The sequence below is a fragment of the Trichoplusia ni genome, chromosome 17 (assembly GCF_003590095.1).
Source record: "Trichoplusia ni isolate ovarian cell line Hi5 chromosome 17, tn1, whole genome shotgun sequence".
NCBI classification, from domain to species: Eukaryota; Metazoa; Arthropoda; class Insecta; order Lepidoptera; family Noctuidae; genus Trichoplusia; species Trichoplusia ni.
Window position 1 is genome coordinate 3,434,947 of NC_039494.1, and position 20,643 is coordinate 3,455,589.

Here is a 20,643-nt window from a genome sequence, read left to right on the forward strand (position 1 = left end):
TACTTTTAGCTTTGTATAGATACGGTCCTTTTCGCACGTCTTTTCATCCGTATTCGCCATCCTGTTGTCAATGTTTGGTATCAAAGTCTTGTTGGTATGGGTTGGTTATTGGTAAGGTGATTCATACAAACAATAAGTAAATTTTCGAGTTAGTCATTCGTAATTTAGTGCGTGAGATAAATTATTGTTAAACAATTATCTTTCAAAATGTTTTCCACAAACCCTAATTATACAAAACTAAAAACACACCTGCGTCTGGCGATAAATAGACTAAAGTTGCTTGAGAAGAAGAAAACTGAACTGGCTCAGAAAGCTAGGAAAGAAATTGCTGAATATATAGCTGCGGGGAAGAGTGAAAGAGCCAAAATACGAGTGGAACACATCATCAGGTAATAACAACAAGATACGTAAAGTAAAATGTGGGAAAGAATTTCCAAACAAATGTTTCCTTGAGTATTGTGATTGTATTTTTATTGCACTACGTCATGTCGCAATGGAATTAGGCACATTACATGATTACCGACATAGGTCTTTAAATCTAGCTCATAAAATTACAAGACATGTAAACATTTGTTTTTTTTTCTTGACCTTCTTTCTTGTTTTCATCATTGAAATTATTATTTCCAAATTTCAATTTGCCATAACTAGTTTTCCTCCTATTTATTGGGCATTCTTATCTACAAACACTGTGTATTTATGGAGTTTTAGACTTACTTCAATGATATTATTATATTTTAGATCAACTGCAGCCATTATTCACTACTGGTATCACCTATAGCAGATACATTAAATGTAAAATTAAGCCCTGTCCTGTATCATGATTGGTTGTAGTAAAGGTTTAATTTGAATAATAGCTAAATACTGGTCTAACAGTAGTGTAAAATTAGGCTTCTATAACATTAATAATATTTGACTTTTTCTATTTCAGAGAAGATTACATGGTGGAAGCTATGGAGATTGTGGAAATGTACTGTGACCTTGTGTTAGCAAGGTTTGGACTTGTGACACAGATGAAAGAGTTAGACGAGGGACTGGCTGAGGCCATATCCAGCCTTATATGGGTAGCTCCAAGAATGCACACTGATGTACAGGTAATTTGCTGATGATAATGCCCTGTTTGTTAATGGCTGTTTAACTGAGTCTATAATTGAGTTAAGGGTTTAGTTTAATCAAAAGCTGTTATGGACAGAAGTTATAAATGCAATGGAATGTCAAGACCTAATTGCTGTCTAAAATTCTGGCTATGATTGTAAGTGATAAACTTAAGTATGAATAAGCCATCTTGGCTTGCACTTTTAATAAAAGTTTAACTGAAACTAAAATGATACAAAAACACCTAAAGAAAAAAGAAACCTAATTTATTTAATTTATCCATCTCAACTCAGTTGAAAATCATCTATTCACTCAAAGAAATGACCATTATTTATCATGAGACTCAGCATACTAATCTCATTTTCTAGGAACTAAAAGTCATATCAGACTTATTCACAGCGAAATATGGAAAGATCTATGCTGATGCCTGTAGAAATGAAAATGTTAACACTGTCAGTGAGAAATTGAAACACAAGATGTCAGTTCAGAGTCCACCCAAGATACTGGTTGAGAGGTACCTGATAGAGATAGCTAAGAATTATAATGTGGAGTATACCCCTGATGAGCAAGTCATGAGGGAAGATGAAGGTGAGGTATTGAATCGACAGTCTTCAACAAAAGTTCATTATGACAGTCAAAATTATAAAACAGTAAAAAGTTGCAGTAATTGGTTCCAACCATCAAATCTTGAGCTATTATTATATATCAGAAGAAGGTACAAGTATGCTTCAACATATTTTTTGTTTTTTTTAAATCTGAATGTTAATGAACTTTTGGTGCTGACTCTATTATGTCTTTGTAACCATGAGTGTCTTATTACTTCTATCTCATGTTTTGGTTGACTGGTAGAAAATGCCAAAGGCATCAGTCATTTAAGATTATTTATGAAAGTAAAAGAAATATATCTGTACAATCGGATTTAGATAACAAATTTCATGATAATTTTATAGGATTAGAAATGTTGTGTACACAGCTTGTCTGTAAACCGTAATTATCTCGGTTCAACAGACAGCAATAGTCTTCTGACTCATTCATCCTACAAGGACAAAGTGATGTCTAGTATTAGTTTAGAGTGGGATTACTTATTGTTTAGTATAACTCTTTTATTCTTTGTCTAGGACGCGACGCCATGTTAATAGACATCAACGGTCCCCCAATGCCTCCTGGCTTCATCGGCTACCCTAATCAACCGCCAATGAACATGCCTGGAGGGCCTCCACCACCACCTAATGTGCAACCATTTAGCTACCCTTCAATGGTAAGTTATCACATAAACTAATAATGACTTTGATGGTTTTTCTTAGGAATATTACCTGTCTCCATCTGTCTGTTAGTCCTTGCTTACTGCTGAAAGATTCGAGGCATGAGTTGAAACTACGCTCAATCGACAACTAACAAAGCTGATAACACTAGATTGCTACTCCATATGGGTTTGTTTCCACACGAGAAACGAGAACAGGATCAAATTCTGTGTTGTTCATGTATGATCTGAATATTGAAGATTTTGCCTTTCAACTTGTATTCAACACCAAGTAATGTGTATGAATAAGTTAGGTTTTTTCATATCGCAGATAAAGAGCGATAAATTAACAAACATAATGCATTAACTATACTCTTACCAACGCGTACCTATGTTATGGTATATAACATCAGAAAATTTACATTTTGGATGTTGAAAAATGTCTGACACTACACACTCATGCTTCAACCAAACAAAGAGAACTATCATTTATATGAGCAACTGATTTAAACATTTATCAATTGTAGCAACCTTCCGGCGGTAAGGTTGGAGGTTTTGTCGCTACGCCTCCGGCGTTCGGCGGCCCCAGCCAGCAGCACATGGGGTACAATGTGCCCCCCGGAGTTGACTCTAAGAACTTGAGTAACAGTTTCTTACAGGTAAATATTTATGTAGCCTTATGGTTAAACTGGATGGCTTCATGCAGACACGTAATACTGACCACTATTATTCACAATAAATACTCCATTTCTTTAGGCTCTTTAAAAGCATAACAATCTTGGTGTGTCTTTCAACCGACTTCAAAAAACTGTTTTTTTCATTTTGATAGTAACCATGGTGAGACTGATTCATTATTAAATGATGTAACGGTTTTCTCACGCGTATTTATCGGGGTAGCCCGACTAGTTTCGGACGCAACCGGAGTCCTTAATAAAAGTCCGAAACTAGTCGGGCTACCCCGATAAATACGCGTGATTAAACCGTAATATCATTTAATAATTTGTTTCTTGAGACCCTTGGACTGGGTGAACTGTTTTTTTTATTAATTATTTGTTTTTTGGTGAAATGGCTCATATTTGGACCCATACAAATTTCATCAAGTTGGGGTCAGTAGTTATTTATTGTCTAAAAACTCCGTTTTAAAATAAAACGCGGTTAAAAAACAATGTAACCAACTTTACCAGTGGAATAAAATTGTATAAGTTGTTTGCTTATTTAATATGTGACACACCAAGATTTTTTACCGTTGCGTAGATACCTAAATAAATGGGGTTAGGTGCTTTTTCGGTAGCACGCAATGACGCAAACAGAGTGAATAGAAAGGATTTGAATTAATACAGTTATGGGGGTATTACGAACGTAAAACTCATAATAATTGTAAATCAAAATATTATAAAAAATGAATATTTTTAGTAGATTTTCTTACATAACATACTTTATTGATTGATTCAGTACAATGTATATACTGATTTTATTTAATACTAGCTGTTGCCCGCGAATTCGACCCCGTGTGGGTACAAGATATGAGTTTTGATTTATACCTGCCCTGTTTTTTTCCACATTTTCCATTGTATCTTCGCTCCTATTAGTCGTAGCGTGATGGTTTATAGCCTAAAGCCTTCCTCGATTAATGGTCTATTCAACACAAAAAGAATTTTTCAATTTGGACCAGTAGTTCCTGAGATTAGCGCGTTCAAACAAACAAACAAACTCTTCAGCTTTATATATTAGTATAGAGTATAGATTATCAAACTAGTAACCCGGCTCCATTAATGTGGCATGTAAAGAAACTTCTTTTTTTGTTATTAAAATAATACAAATACAGTGTAGTTATGTTAAATGCATGTCTGAGTGTTTCCTCCCCTTGAAACCACTTGTTCGTTTTTCAGGATGAAATGAGCAATCTACCACCTGCTTATGACAGCATCCACCACGATTTGGTACTTATTTTATTTTTATTATTTGGCTTTTAATATCATGTTTGTGCATGTCTTAATAATTTATTTCGCAATGTGAATAACCGAAATTAAACACTCATGCATGGATGCTTCTAATATATATTTTTATTATTATTTGCATTGATTTCAAGTCTATGCTTTTAGTGTTTAAGTCATGTTTATATCTCTTTTTTGTCAAAATTTTATTTATTTTATAGTATGATTTCAATAATTTCAAGTATGTATTGTTATTTAATTTGGTGGTGGATTTGACATAAAGCATTGTAGTATTGAAATTTTTGGCTGCCAAAATTTCCGTTTAAGCAGCACTGAGCTTATTTTTCACACGACGGCTTAAAACTCGATGCTGTTACATAGCTTTTTACAAAATCACTTTAAAATATAGATAACATCACTTTTATAGATAACTTACTTTTAATTTTCATATTCATTATTATCGTTCTGAGCTCTCTGTTCTTTGGGTGGGTTCTCGAGTTGAACTTCATCACCCAAAGAACCTCTCAACCATCTAAGTGTTTCCCCATGTGGCAGCCGGCGCCCCCGCCCCCAGTAGCCCCGACCCCGCAGCCCCGGCGCGCGCCCCCGGGCCCGTTCCCCGAGCTGCCGGAGCTGCCGTCCGTCCCGTCCGACCTGCTGCTGCCGTCCGTCCCGCACAGCAGGAACTCCAACACCTCGCACAACTCCAACACGCCGCCCGCGCCCAACGCGCCCGATGAAATCGACTTCGATGACCTGAACCGCCGATTTGAGGAGCTAAAGAAGAAGAAATAAGGTCGGAAATTGATTGCCAGTTTAAGAGTTCGTATTCAGTTGGATCTGATCTTGGTCTGAGAATCAATTGTTTTTTTTTTCTTTAATGTCACAAAATTGTATTTTATAACGAACTCTGTATGCAATATAATGAACGAGATACCGCGGCCTTAAACATAGATTGATTGGACACAATGTATTACGTAATTGTGTCTTTTTTCAAGTATTTGGCCTGAACGCTGATTTCATATAAATCATTGGCTAAACTCTTATTGAATTAAACTACAGTTAAAGTAATTATTTACTGATTGTGATACATATAATGAAGCAAAATCATCATCTGCAAATCATTGTCATGTTGGCACTAGCACATATTCACATGCTAATGTCATGTAAAAATGTTTATTTCTTATTTTAAGACTAATCGTCATAATTACGATGATTTCTGTATGTATAATGTATATTCATATTTTTGTAAATTATTTTTTTACTATGGCAATGTTCTACAATGTCTAGCATAATTGAGTGTATAGATAATATATATATAGTTGTTTTCACTGTTGTTCAATTACAATACATAATAATCAGTGATGTCAAGTATTTTTGATCTGTAGGCTTTATATTCTTTTATTTTCAACTTTATTTGAAAGTTTTTAGTTTGGTACAGAGCAATAGATAATTTTGCGAGGCCGATTGCTACGTATTGTGCAGCATTCATTTATATTTTTTAAATAAGTCGGGAGTTCCACGCCGCCGCCTCAGCTCATGATTATGGAGTCCATTGGGTTCCGAATCTGGATCGCTCCCGATAAATAGTCGTGAGTGGTTATTTTATCAATAATTCTGAAAGTTACTAAGTAGCCTTACGAAACGCTTATTTTGCCCCAATAACCCTTACAAAAATATCGATTCTATTTGCTCCTCTATTCTTATTTTAGATTTATTTTTTTCATATATACCATATAAAATAAGTTGTGATTTGTCTTTTTGAGCAAAGACACAACAATTTCCCTTACATATAAATTCATAAGTATAAGTTGAGGGTTAAATAAAAGAGGTTTATTTTAATATTTTATACAATTTATTATTGCTGCAAGTGTCTGATATAAAACTATGCTTCCATTGATGACGGGTAGCAAGTTATTGTAGTGTTGCCATAACATTACACATGAAATACACATACATTTCATTTATTATCGCGTTTTATTCAACCATCTTTAAAAATAGACTCCCTAAGGACAAACTGTCAACATTTCAATGTAATCCATATCTTTATTTCGTACAATCTTATTCACAATTTAAAAACCCTTCTGTAACATATTAGCAGTGATACTTTAAGAGAGAGATAACGCTATATGAACAAATAGCACTATCTCTTTCATAACGTAAGGTATTTGTGTATAACTAGCACGCTCTACAAGCCTTTGGAAGGACAATATTTAAAAGGTTTAAATAAGTTTTATGAATAAGATAGTGAGAATTTATGCTACATTATGCACTAGAAAGCAGCTTGAGTTTTATGTTTAGTGCAATAAGGATCAAAATTAAATTGGCAGTGTTAACAATAGCCAAGTTTTGTGGACTTCAAAATCAGCTGTCCGTTGAATCAACCGTTCTTTTTCTCTTTAGGAATGAAAAGGACACTTGAATGCGCAAGATGGCAGCGAATATTCCAGTTACGTATTGTCTCCGTTTATTTGTGACCCTCATCGCACTGTCCCAACACAACAAGCACAGTTCGAATCTAATTTAAAATAAAACGCCAAATGAAAACCGAGATCACCTCAAGTCCAGTGCGCTTTCATAATGAACATACAAAAATGATCTTTTTACTCTAACAATATAAATAACAGCCTTATCGATATCGAGTAGTTTATGTTTTGTTCATAAAAGTCTAATAATTTGTTGGGAGAGTGTGGCTATTTTGGCGTAGTTGGGGTCTGTTGTGACACCGCTGTCCTTTTTCAACCGGTTGTGAAGCTGGGCGTTGGAGATCACTCGGGTCTGTATTTGTAGCTTGGATGGAGATTCCATTAGAAGCGTTCCGAGGGCTACGAGACCTCTGTAAATATAAACGTAGTATTCGAATGTAGGTATGAGTAAGTCACGATTCAGTCACTAATTAGAAAATGAAGGTTTTTCTTTTTTTTTTTTTTTTTTTTTTAGAGCTGCAGCCAATAACATCAATTAAATTCAGTCATCAATTTTTTTTGGAAAATGGTTTATGTACAAGCCTATTGGCAATAAACGAAATAGGCTAGTACCTAATCCGATTTCGTTTCTCTATCCTAACAAACGTCAAATAGGCAGTGGTTTAAAATCAATATCAATTTGTTTAAATGGACTTGCTCTGACTGTACTCGAAAACTTGCAAAACAACAGTTGGAATTTGGTTTTATAACATGCAGAACTTTTTAATTTCAATTTAATTAGAGTAGTTGCATCTATATCTTACCTGAAATACGCTTCGTTATCAGTAATCTTACTGAACAGCTGCACGAGGCAGTCGGCGAGGTCCACGCTGTCCGGCTGCTGTGCAAGGGCAACTGACAGGTTCAACAGCAAAGATGTCGCCGCAATCTAATGACAGAAGATAAAGGTAAGGTAAGTGCCAATATATACTAACATAATTACTTCTTTTAGACTTTGAAATTACTTTGAATGGCATCTCAGTGGACATAATGCAATTTAAACATAATAAAATTCTTCTAACATTAGAATACTATCTGTGTGAATAAACATTATTCTATAGTATGTATATTGTTTTCATTTTGTTTCTGGTTGTGGCATTATAAAAGTTAACAATAAAACACATTAATTGATTCCGTACTGAGTTTATACGACGAATTTGATAAAACACTGAGTATTTAGTTACCTGTGCATTAGTAGAGAGCTGTGTGAAGCATATGATGGAGTGCAAGACGCTCTCCCTGGCGGCCAACACCAGCATCTCGCCCGGGAGGTCGCTGAACGCGTTCACTAACACACGCATCGCTAACATCTGGTTTGCTGGGAGATTATCTACAAAATATAGGCAGAATTATTGTTTGAATCAATTTAACTGCTTACCTTACCTAGGCTGGAGATAGTTTTATCTTTATTTAGAGAGTTAAATCTATCTCGAAAAAATAATGCAAGAAATACTTTATTGATATATAAATAATTATGTGGGTAACACTGGGGACTACATTTACGCCATTATTTAAGCTGGTTTACTCCTGGTTTTAAAATAAAAAGGTTTTATTTAGACCTTTTTCGAGGTCGTTTTAAATGTTATAGCAATGTTTCTATACTATATTTATTTTGGCTATTTAAATAAAGATAGGCAATCGTATAATAGACAATCTAAAATTTATATTATTGACATTTAGAAACTTGCCATAAATGAACTAAAAATTGACTTGTTAAATTTTGAGATATTTTTATAAGTAGTCTTTTAGTGTGTATACATACCTGGGGTCAACAAAGACAGTAGATATTTGATGAACGATGGTCCGTACGTAGTGTCGAATATTTGTGCGTTTATTTCTTTATTCCTAACGGCTAATCTTGTGACGTCTAACACTGGGAACAGTATTTCTGAAAAAAAAAAAATGGTTAAGTCAAAATACCGATCTAAACCTAAGTAACAATGAACTTAGCCGCATTTTGGGGTACAAAGTAAAATATAGACCCTATTGATTCAGCTTCACTGTCTCTTTGTCTGTTAGCTAGACGGTCCAATTTTCACAATTTTGTGTTTTATATTATTACTAATAACAAATAATGAAAAAAGTAAATTAAATCAATATATGTAATACCTTTTGGCCATCCTAACATTTTCTTCAGTGTCGAAATAGTTTCGTTGTTATATGTATTATTCTGAAATAAAAATCATATTAAGTTTTGGAGATGTAAACATTACAAAGTCTTAATTATACATGAAGATTACATATAATATTTTTTATTTAAAAAAGAGACCGCAATAATGGGAATCAACTACATTCTTAAAAGCCTAGAGGGTTGCAAGACTACTACTATACATAAATACTGCATGTCTGTTATTTTATGATAGTCCCACTTACCAGTTCACCCAATTTGACTACTGATTCCAGTTGCTCTTCCGTCATGGCGCTCAAACCGTCGCCCACTTTACTGTTGAACTCTTTAAGTTTGTCGAAAATAGCCTTCAAATTGGCTTGGTCGAATCTGAAAATATATTAAAATAGTTGAAATATGTTTAAGTTTATATTTATTCACCAGACCTGCTTTTTTTTTAATGACTTCGCATTGCTATTTCTTTAATTGTTTTTAAAACGCGTAACTGTAGTTATAATAAGAGAATTACGAATCTAGCAACGTCTGTTTGCGAAACACAGACATTTCCTTTCTAAGTTGATTCTTACTTTTTGTCAAGATTATTTTTAACCACTTGACACTTGAATCTCCTTTTGACTCAAATAAAACTCAACGCTCCAGTCTACAGACTTTGTAATCAAGTATTATAGGTCACTCCTACCAAATCGTAGTGTACCTGATATAAGCATCGTGTGGTATGAGCATCTTCTCGTTGGAGGAGGTGGTGGTTGTGGACGTAGTGTACGCGCCCGAGCCCGTGAAGGGGTCCGCCAGCGCGGGCGGCGCGGGGGGCGGCCCGCCGGACCCGGGCACGTAGCGGGACTCGCCCGTGAACGGGTCCGCGAAACTTAACACAAAGAAAGAAGAAAATATTAGAGCATCAATTATAGCCACGATATAAAAATGAGAACTAAATAGAAATTCAATTATCAAAGTGACGACACGGATAGTCAAATTGTTGAGGACACCACACCAAGCCCCCCGTGCGCGGTTTGAACCTTGAGTAGGACAAGCATTTGTGTGATCCACGAATGCTTGTTCTGAGTCTGGGTGCACGTGATTTGAATGTTTGTGCAACCCCCCGCGACACAAGCTTTTTTTGTCTATAGTGCCTCTGTTTTCAAATTTCAAGTCAAATGATGATTAGATCCACCCCCCATAATATGAAGTTGCAGCTTTACCGAGAATAACATGGTTGTAAAATCTGCGTCTTTTTTTATCCAGGTAATTATGGTATCAACATCAAACTAATTGCTTGACCTACGTTTTGTATTATAATTTTAAGTATTTTATATAAAAAAATTACAGAAAAGAAAATAAAGGTCAAAGATTACTCACCCATTGCTGGAGACTGGTTCTGAATCTAATTTGGCATTGGTAATGATAAAGTTTGCAACCTGTTCCAAGTATACTTGTGGTAAATTGTGTCTGTAACATAAAAACAACATGAATTAGTACATAAACATCATCTGCAACGAGTGTATAATTTTTTTTGAGAAATAACACAGAGTTTTTGTCCCGATTTTATGTTTCCTTAATATCATAATTGCAGACGGCGAGCACGCGGGCAACACCTACTTTGTAAATAAATGCTGACTTTGATGGTAGGCTAAAGTAACTTTTCAAAGGACCATGACTTAAGTCGGTGTTATCTTATCATACACAAGTATCTTACTTGTGTATAAACGCTTGAGCGGCGACCCAAGGGTCCTCAGTCTTGTTGAATGGAAGCTTTATCGGTGGCGCTCCGTCTTTGATGTCCACGCTGAACACGAAGTCGTATTCCTAGAAAGTATTTTTTATTTGAGTATTGTGTGTTGTTTTTTAATAATGTTACGATATTATGATATGAGATGTGATTATTATCATTTGTAGGCCTCTGCCGATCCGTAGTATTGGTTTAAGAAATATCAAAACTAGCTTTTGCACTCTTATATTTATCAATGAATAGTCAGAACACTATGTTGGTTTTAATTTAATAGTTTTTCTTACGAGATGATATGTAACTTTTGTAAAGTAAATATACACTTAGCATACAATGACATCATACGCTGCCAGAAATTGTAGTGTTATACTTATATCTGTACAAATTTAAATTCCTGTTAACCTAAACTTCCCGACCCTACTTTTCAGAAAATCAGAACCAATACTATTTTTTTTATAAACATGTGTGTCCTCATCCTAGTACCTTTCAGAACCCTCATTTTAAATTCTACATAAACACATGTCTCCTCCCACCTTCCCCTGGAACATGGTCTTCCCCTCGCTGGAGGGCGGCGCGCCCATGACGTCGCCGACCTCGTTCCAGCTGCAGTCGGCCGCGCTCCACGAGTAGCACTTGACGTTGGTCCCGCGCCGGACCAGCTTGGTCTGCCCGTCCGCCTTGCCCGGCTCCAGCAGGACCTCGGGGCCTGGTAGTCTGGATACAGGTGTGAAGGACATATGATTCATGTGGATATAATAATAAATGATCTGTTCATCACATGATAAATCAAAATAAGAATATATATGAAGATGTGCGCATGAGAACACTTCTTTAGGTTGTTATTATGCGTATGATTTCATTATTCGTAAGAACCCTGAGATTCAAGGATTAAAAATTAAGTAAATAACTTAATGTAGTTCTTACGTTTCACTTTGGCTACAATGACACTTTTAAAAAATAAAAGGAATCAATTTTCGGAACGGAAGATTATGGCAGTAGATTATTACAATCATTTGGATAAGAATCTGGAAATAAGTATACTGTTCTTTTGGCCTCGAGCTATCCTTAAGGCCAAAATAACTCTCTTTCCACCATCTAACAAATAACTATCATCCTGAAAATAAGTTATCTTAGAACTAGGAAACTAAACGATTTCTTACTCCGAAAGCTTGAATCCGCCAATTTCTTGTTGAGATGCTGCCTGCATTTTAGCGACTTCTTCTTCGAACAATTTAAGAGTGTTTTCATCTGCGTATCTAGCGGGATCCTTTGTGAACACTCGCACCACTCCATCACTTGAGCCTAAAAGGGTGTGAGAAACATTTGAAATACATTTTCTGGTGGTTTTGCACATTTTGTTGCTTACCACTATTGGTGCAGGCAATAATTTGCTTTCCAATTATAAGAATTTAAATTCGTATTAGAATTATTTCATGCTGTCTTGTGTGGTTCACATCACACCTAGGGTGGGATAATTAGGGTGCTGTTCAATGTTGACTATGACTTTCGACAAGTACTTGTTGTAGCATTTTAATACATGATTTCTGATGTACATATTATATTGTTAACATTATTATGCAAAAAAAATCTAGTTTTTTTCCTCATTTATACAGTACGCAAATGGCCATAAACTTGAATGTCACTATAGAAAACGGCCATAATTTTATCAACCACAAAACGAGAACTGAGTAAACATTTCAATCTGTATATTAAAGCGGCCTGTGCCGCACAATATTATTGAAAAAAGTAATTCCATGGCCACCCCCTGTACTGACCAGTAACGATGTCCCCGTTGTCGAGGCAGGTGATGCTCCAGACGGACTGCACGGGCAGGCGGATGTCGCGCACGCAGTCGCTGCCGGCCCACAGCCGCACGCAGCCGTCCTCGCCGCACGACGCGAAGCCCTGCGCCACGCCCGGGTTCATGCTGATACTGGCGGCGGGATACACAGTTATGACTGATATTATATTCCACAATTTTCATTCAACACCATCTAGTTTCAAACTAAGCAAAGCTGTTATTATCAGTACTAGGCTAAAGGACAGATTTAATAAAGATGATACATTCTATAGACATGCATTAACATCATTGAATTTTCAAGAGTCTGTTAAAAAAGGTATTGAGATAGGATTGAGACACAAAGTAGCTTTAATACACAGAAGTGTCCGAAAGATTTGCAGTTATGTATTACTCAATTTATAACACATTTGTCTGTTTGGTTGAACACATAATTACATTGAAGTCTTTCACAGTTTAGGTAGATCTTTTATATGTTGTTGTGGGTTTTTATGTTTGCCCCTTTGCCTACCTCCAGTCTGCCATAGTTTCGGCTGTTTCTTATGTTTGGTATTTACCTGTAGATATAGTTAGAGTGTCCATAAAATGTGTTCAGACATTGTCCCTTGTTCGTCCAAAGCTTGATGGAGGCATCATTAGAACAGCTGAGGAATGTCTCAGGGCTGGCCACTGCTATATCTCTCACACAATCAGTGTGACCTGAAGAGTATAAAAGTAATACCTTATCTTTGGCCAAGTTTATTTGGAGAGGCTGTACATAGTTAAAATGTTTATGTTGATTTATTCTGATGTATATTGTAAGTAAATATTAAAGAAAGAAAGAAAAGAGTGAATTGTCAGTCTATTGATGATTTTACATTTCGTGAGTTAAAAATGCATTGTCATTGTTTGTGTAATAATGACTCTATAATTTGATGTCAAAAAGAAATAAGATTAAAGCATTCAAGACTGCAAAGTTCTTAGTGCTTTTAGAAAAACATGGTAGGTATAAAAATTGTCCACAATCTTTATCAATATATTAAAAAAATCTATATCTAATAACAGGTCAAACCTTAAACATGATAAGTTTATACCTGTGAGTGTAGTAATGATACTGCCATCTTTCATCCATAGTTTGATAGTTTTGTCAGCTGATGCAGTAGCATAGGTATTGCTGAAGAGTTCCACGGCCGCCCATACTGCTGCCTGATGACCTTTGAGGATTAACGGAGCATTGCGGGCTGCGTTGATGTTCCATACTCGAGCCGTACTATCCCAACTGGAACTGTATTGGAAAATATTTTAAGCATTTAATAAAGAAGTAGTATAAAGGTGATTGACAAGGCATTAAGTCTTGTAAAATGTTTGAAAGTTATTTCAGTAATGATTATGTTTAGAATACTTATGCTTGCCAAGTTCCCACATTGTGATGTTTATAAGTATATTTATTTTTATCAAGAATTTTCTTATGAAACTACACATGCAAGAATATATTTTATGATAAGTCCTTTGTGTATAAAACTATGGAGAAGTTTCTTAGCAGCTTTTTACTATTTTGTATTTGTTTGTTGATGTGACTGTCTTGAAACAAAGGATTACCTACCTCAACAGTATGCCAGAATCTCTGCCTGGTGTAACACTACACACCGCATTCTCGTGTCCCTCTAACGTGACTTGTGTTGCCCCGTCCTGTAGGTTATATCCTAGTATCGTGTTATCGTTACTGCCGGTCACCACTAGCCCGTCAGGGTACGCTTCACAAGGAGGCAACCAACAAACACACGAAACAAAATTCCTATGCCCTTTGTACGTCACCACGTTCACAAAGTCTTTTACCCTGCAATAAATGAGTTTTGTTAATTTTCAACAAAGATTTTAGCAGAATAACGCGATAGAAATACTAACCCCTCAGGATGCCACAGTTTCGCAGTTCTGTCGCGTGATGCTGATAATATACAGAATTCTTTAGTCTTCGCAACACATCGTACATCCAGTGAGTGGCCGCATAATACAGCACTTAGTTTATAATCAGGAACCGCCATTGGAAATCGTTTTTATATTCAAAACGCTGAGAAAAATTAGAAACAATCGCGGTGAACAAAAGTTGTCATGTCATGTTGACGTATGCTGTCAGTGGTCGCAACAAGATTTTTATTTGTTGTATTTCTATTTGGCAAAGGAACTAAACGACATAATTACAATTATAACTATCTTTTTCATTTAATTTGAGCTTTATGTTTGTATATATAAATATGTATTACGATACATAAAAGTATAATTTTGTAGTTGATTGGATCTGCTTGTTATCAAAACTATTATCTAATTTCTAAACGAAATTATTAGTTTTTGCAGTGTTTTACTGTTTCGCAATGCTGCCAATAAAATGAAATTACAAGGCGCGCGGGTTCTTCAACTTGAACTTTATCAAATTGTTATCAATTTTAAAAAGTACAACACATAATAATGATAAGGCGAGTGCATTCGGTGTATACATAAATCGATGTTTTATTTTTGTTGGTATAATAGAAAAAATATGATCTGTATTACTCTAATTTCCTTTCAGAAAGAAACATTTTTAATCCTGAACCACGAACAATCTACTCTAGGGATAGCCCTATATTTGTAGATATTTAGATGCTCTTATAATTTCTACCGAGTACAAGATGTGATGCGTATTTTGGTTTGACAATACAGCAGCCCGTCTCAGTACTTTCTCGCTCTGCGGCGCCAGTGCGACCGAGCCGGTGACCGGTGTTACTGTAGACTATACATACCTACAGTATTATACATACGTAGTGTAAAGATGGCGTCGACGGTGTGTGTTTCTAGGTGCCGACTGTTAGCAAAATTAGAAATAAATCGTGGATTGTGTTTATCACCGATATTAAGAGATTTGTCGAATAGCAGGGTGAGTGTATATTATTTTTCTTCAATTTTGTGTACTTAAATAGTAGTGTTTCATATATGATTGCCGTTTCCGAGACCGATTTTCATATGCACGTGCATGTATTTAGTATAGTCATATCTATAGCAGCTGTCAAACGTCAAAGATATTGTTTTTATTTTTAATTTATCGATCCTTGTTATTTTCATTGATAACGTTTTCATTATTATGCGTCCGTTGTGAGGTTTGAGGGACTAAGCGTAAATATTATATACGTCTAAAAAATAAAAAAAGAGGATAAATGTAAATTATTTAAACATTTCAAGTTATTGATTAATTCAGTATACCGGTTGGATTGATGGTTTTAGTCTAAGTATCTAAAACAGGCTTCAAATATCATTCATAAATGTAACGCAGAACCCAAAATATTTATTTTTATCATAAATTAATAAATTACGTTGCCTTGTGATTTTTGTCTTTTATTTTGATTTTCCTCATGAGCGGTTAAATATGATCTTTTTGTGTTTATTTTACCTTTTTCAGGCAATGGTTAATGCTAGCTTATGCCGTATTTCTTTTCCATGAATAAGAATATAATAGGTAGGGGTAGATTATTGTACGCAGGTAGTTAACCGAAAATATTTTTTTCTAACCAGCCAGTTCAGTTTATACCTAATGTTACGTTTTGTTTGTGTTGTGTCAGATAAGAACAGAAATATTTCTCATAATGCGTTTGTAAACCACTGACACACTGTAGGTCCCTGATAACCATAATAAATTGTGTAATTTGTTTATTTTATGACGTTACAAGGAAAACAGAACGAATTGAATTCGGAACTATCGTATTTGTACGTATGTATTCGTACCGTATCGGAGTTATTTTTATTTAACAATTTTGGCCTTGATGAAAAAAAATGCATTGTTGTAGTTTCAACTTCTCACAATCAGAGCAAATTACCGTCAGAATTGCATAAACAAAAATTATGTTTTGGCTAGAGTGCTAAACTTATCATTATGCGTTGTTTAACTACATATTTAACCTATTTACAACCGCTGTTCTATTACAAACAAAGTGTGTCATTCCATGGCTTAATCTGTCGACCGATTAGGCGACTTGGCAAGCATGTAGCTTAAATCTTCCGAAATGGGTTAACCATTTTGGGAATACTGCAGGAATCATTTGCATGCTGTCATTGCGAACAAATGCATTTTACCCTATATTGACGCCACTCAAAAATCTTTTGCAATGTAGGGTTTAGTTGATGTCTACATGCGATGGAGCAGATAACTTCTCTTTCTCTCTCTTTCTCGTTCTCTTTCACAGATTAATGTCTCGGAAAGTACGAACTCATAGGTGATTATCATATTCTTCGGTCAAATACACTGAATAACACAAGATAATTTAGGGAGATAGTCCATCTTATCTTCAACTTATTACCCTAATCATTGTTAACCTAACATCTAAACAATCTATCCAGTAAGTAAAGTACGTTCCATCGTAGAACTGAAATCGTGTGGTAATTATAACGTTTATACGAATTAGTGAACACAGTGAATTTCAAGTCTAACATTCGTAAAATTAATATATCATGTCGACTTTGATCGAACCCCATTATTTTATCTAAAGAATGTTAAGCTTCCTTAGATAATACTTATCCGTTGATTTTGTCCTTAAATCATTATCATTATAACATATTTTATTTCCTCTGGTGTTTGTAAAGATTATGATACTACATTTTTTAGGTTCTATATAAGTAAGACAAAGTTTGAATTGTTTATGTAGGCCACGTATAATATAAAGAAAGTAAAATAAGCCTCTGTTCTCTCAATCTCACTCTACATATAGTTCTAAAATAGTAACAGATAACTTAATAGACGGAAACAGATTTTCAAAAAGTTGATTGTCAGTAGATATAAGGAGAAAAATAATGAATGAATGAATAAAATAGTCGTGACAACCTCATAAATACACGCAGTTGCCCATAGTTCACTGGTCGTTCATGTTGAGCTGGGATCTAAATTGCCTAATTCTAGTTTCATGATTTGCGACTATTGTCGACAAAACCAATTATTACGCTCTTGATTTAAAGCTCACGTTTATTGACAACTAGCTTTCCCGGCAGACTTCGTACCGCCTTAGAGTCGATGATAATATTGCTGATTGTTTTTAAGTAATCATTTTAAGTTGTATATAGGTTGTAAATAAGAAACACATGATTTACTAATATTGCCGATTGAATTAGTTTTTTATGCTAATAGCGTCTCTTCAGCAAGATCGCAACCACCTTCATATACATCTACTGCAACTTAGAGCCAAACTCATGGGTGTTGCCAAGTTTAGTTTATTTCTTTCTAGTTTATTTTTGATTTTGACTACCATTCCCCGATTTAATGGTACCACCTTCATGTATTACTTCTACCTGCTCTACTGGTAATCTCCTCATGACTGCTACCTACTCTAAGGTCCCACCCTACTCTCACGCGTACAGTACCTGCTACCCAGCTACAACCCTCATGAAATACTACTATCTGATCTCCTGGTACCATCCTAATCAGCTACGGCTACGTGCTCTCCTGGTACCACCCTCGTGCTCCCCAGCTACAACCCTCATGAAATACTCCTATCTATTCTCCTGGTATCACCCTAATCAGCTACGGCTACGTGCTCTCCTGGTACCACCCTCGTGCTCCCCAGCTACAACCCTCATGAAATACTCCTATCTGATCTCCTGGTATCACCCTAATCAACTACGGCTACGTGATCTCCTGGTACCGCCCTCGTGCTCCCCAGCTACAACCCTCATGAAATACTACTATCTGATCTCCTGGTATCACCCTAATCAGCTACGGCTACGTGCTCTCCTGGTACCGCCCTCGTGCCCCCAGCTACAACCCTCATGAAATACTACTATCTGATCTCCTGGTATCACCCTATGGACAACAAAAGTTTGACATGTAATAAACAAATCAGCATTTATTGAAATGAAAGTATTCATTACACATATCGAGTTTTCATTGTTTTTAAGATGTATTCTGCTATTCGGGACGGAAACAAATCCAACAAATCAAAAACCATGGCAATCGGTCCAGCCGTTCTCGAGTTATAAGTGTTGTAACAAACACGACTTTCTTTTATATATATAGATAGATAGATAGAAATAGTTTTAATATTGATGTCTTACAAATATCAAATTGTCATTCATACGTCATTACATAGCTGTCATTTTACGTCAATTACATAGCTTTCATTTGCGTTTTGTTATTCCAAGTCTGATTCTTTTTTGTTATACCACGTTTTATAGTGACTGACGTTTCATGTCAAGTCACACGGGAACGCTGTCGAACGGGATAAAAAGTATCCTATGTCCGTTTCCTGGCTCTAAGCTACCTCCCTACCAATTTTCAGCCAAATCTGTTCTGCCGTTCTTGAGTTATAAGTGGTGTAACTAACACGACTTTCTTTTATATATATAGATTGTTTGCTTAGTCGCCATTTGCTAAACATGCAGTATTGGTGTCACTGTCACGTGTACTTTCAGTTTAATAAATGTTTGCGCGATAAGTAGTGCAATCGAAAAATTAAAAAAACTTTTGTAATATTATAAAACTTTTTGGTGCTTTTTTTAGAATAATATAGCAGGAATAAAAACAAAGCCCTAGAACTACGCGGTGGTCGTTTCATATCATATATTTATCTCCCTTTTGCATCTTATCCCACATGTAATCATATCAACATCTCTCCAGTCTAAACACTTGAAGTAATTTTATTACTTATCTATTTGATACGTACGAGTATGTACATAATTGGTTAACAATTCAATTAAAAAGTAACTACACAAATCGACATTGTTGACAGCTGAACTTGTCTTCTAAAACTCGTAAGTTCCGAGATTAATCAAATATGATTTATATATTCTGAACCACACTTGATATCACGTGATATTCTAGGTCATCTATTCGTCACGGGCATATGACGTGATAAATTCTCGTTACTCAGTGTTTCCCCTACAGTCATTACTCACGAACATTATCTAGGAACTGTTTAAAGATCCGGCTACTGATTGAAAAGCAATAATAACTGTTGTTACAACTTAATAATCAAATGATAAAGTATTGTGCATCTAAGTGCACACAATATAATACTAAAACATTTTAACTAAAATATGTATATTACGTATTTCAAAGATAACAGTAATAATAGAGTTATTTCAGTTGTTATTTTCCGTGTTTTATCGTTGACATCAGTTAACTCAACCGTAAATACTGTAGTCATACTTTGAAAGCTGTATTTCACATTTGTAGCACCTACTAGTGCAAATTGCTTGACTGGTTTCACTGAAAACGTGAACGTAGTCATACCAAATGAGTCTCATTCATGCTGTCCTATTATTTACGGCCTATTCAAATTCGAACATAATAGGTCACTAACCTTCTTGAAATCTTGTAAAGCGCGACTCTCCAGTTGCAAAGTACACTTTTAATATTTGTTTTCCATCTGAACCAATAAGGCTAGCAAACAAGAAGTATCAATGCAAAGATAAGCTACAAAAACTATGAACTAAGAACAACAGTTCATGAACTGATTGTGCTTAGTCATTATTTATGTAAATACATTATTAGTCATGAAGTAACACTCAAAGAAGTATTTGCTGATTAGACAATAAAGATCACAATTACCTGGCAATTACAAACTAAATCGATTATAATTATGAACTCAATAATCGAGTAGTCGTTGTGTCTAACAATATGATTAAATTTATTACAGCGCGACGCTTCGTGCCTGTTGCCAAGTGCGCATGCATATCAATTGAGCGTTCTCTTTGTCATGTATTGTTAATTCGATAAGAACGAGAAATAAACGAGTTTCGTCCATAAATCACCTTCGACATTAATGTCAAAATATTATATAAACGGACTTTTCATTTAGATGTAACAGGTTTGTTTTAACCTGTCTTTAAACCTGCTCTGTGCATATCTTTTGTAAAAGTCAAGGAAATCTATATTAAACTGACCGGCGAATTTCTTTGTGCTAGTTGATTTGTGAATCTAAAACATCCAGGGCGCTACGAAAAAGCATATTAAAAAAATACCATTAAAATCGGTCCAGCCGTTTAGGAGTTCAGTAACAAACACACTTACATTAGAACTATACATCAACACATAAATATGCTGTCAAAAGGATGTATTCATCAAGAAACGTTTTGAATCTCAGTTAGTACTTTTTTAACCAGAGATAACGGTGGACTCTACATGATTCATATAAATGTGTGTCACCAAGGTTATGCCGTATATACAATCAATTCAAAGGTCGTTGCTCTTAAACTTGCCGGCAACGTACTTGATAAAAATGCCCTCGTACTTGTTTACTGGCGGTTTCATTGTATACGCTGTATGTATATG

At 35.4% G+C, this 20,643-nt stretch overlaps 3 protein-coding genes across 5 annotated transcripts in view; 2 read left to right on the forward strand and 1 right to left on the reverse strand.

Annotated features, from left to right (window-relative positions):
* The first annotated feature begins 58 nt into the window (after positions 1 to 58).
* Positions 59 to 6,233, forward strand: LOC113502319 (IST1 homolog). 2 transcript variants are annotated; one of them, XM_026883841.1, is made up of 7 exons: positions 62 to 389; positions 929 to 1,091; positions 1,461 to 1,680; positions 2,211 to 2,350; positions 2,860 to 2,991; positions 4,222 to 4,272; positions 4,822 to 6,233. In XM_026883841.1, the coding sequence occupies exons 1-7, from the start codon at positions 208 to 210 to the stop codon at positions 5,059 to 5,061; spliced, it is 1,128 nt and encodes a 375-aa protein (XP_026739642.1). In that variant the 5' UTR covers positions 62 to 207; the 3' UTR covers positions 5,062 to 6,233. The 2 variants fall into 2 exon arrangements, with proteins under 2 accessions (XP_026739643.1, XP_026739642.1); XM_026883842.1 differs by lacking the exon at positions 4,222 to 4,272 and having other exon boundaries at positions 59 to 389.
* Positions 6,111 to 14,498, reverse strand: LOC113502317 (phospholipase A-2-activating protein). The gene is made up of 16 exons (XM_026883838.1): positions 14,265 to 14,498; positions 13,963 to 14,196; positions 13,454 to 13,644; positions 12,938 to 13,079; positions 12,358 to 12,515; positions 11,743 to 11,884; positions 11,116 to 11,296; positions 10,553 to 10,662; positions 10,216 to 10,305; positions 9,554 to 9,724; positions 9,105 to 9,228; positions 8,841 to 8,901; positions 8,494 to 8,619; positions 7,916 to 8,061; positions 7,496 to 7,620; positions 6,111 to 7,102 (listed from the first exon to the last, which is right to left on the reverse strand). Exons 1-16 carry the CDS (start codon positions 14,399 to 14,401, stop codon positions 6,925 to 6,927), a joined length of 2,316 nt encoding a protein of 771 aa, XP_026739639.1. The 5' UTR covers positions 14,402 to 14,498; the 3' UTR covers positions 6,111 to 6,924.
* A 485-nt stretch (positions 14,499 to 14,983) lies between these two features.
* Positions 14,984 to 20,643, forward strand: part of LOC113502318 (calcium uniporter protein, mitochondrial) — a 175,584-nt gene continuing 169,924 nt past the window's right edge. The window contains exon 1 of one of the 2 annotated variants that reach the window (XM_026883839.1): positions 14,984 to 15,267. In XM_026883839.1, coding sequence (XP_026739640.1) covers positions 15,163 to 15,267 — 105 coding nt within the window. In that variant the 5' untranslated portion in view covers positions 14,984 to 15,162. The remainder of the gene's footprint in view (positions 15,268 to 20,643) is intronic. The other variant, XM_026883840.1, reaches the window with a different exon arrangement.

Coding starts and splice junctions, on each gene's coding strand:
- LOC113502319 (XM_026883841.1), top strand. CDS start 208: ATGTTTTCCACAAACCCTAATTATACAAAACTAAAAACACACCTGCGT. Junction 1,092..1,460: donor GAATGCACACTGATGTACAG/GTAATTTGCTGA, acceptor CTCATTTTCTAG/GAACTAAAAGTCATATCAGA. Junction 4,273..4,821: donor ACAGCATCCACCACGATTTG/GTACTTATTTTA, acceptor CCCATGTGGCAG/CCGGCGCCCCCGCCCCCAGT.
- LOC113502317 (XM_026883838.1), bottom strand. CDS start 14,401: ATGGCGGTTCCTGATTATAAACTAAGTGCTGTATTATGCGGCCACTCA. Junction 11,297..11,742: donor GGCGGATTCAAGCTTTCGGA/GTAAGAAATCGT, acceptor ACCTGTATCCAG/ACTACCAGGCCCCGAGGTCC. Junction 7,103..7,495: donor GATAACGAAGCGTATTTCAG/GTAAGATATAGA, acceptor TTATATTTACAG/AGGTCTCGTAGCCCTCGGAA.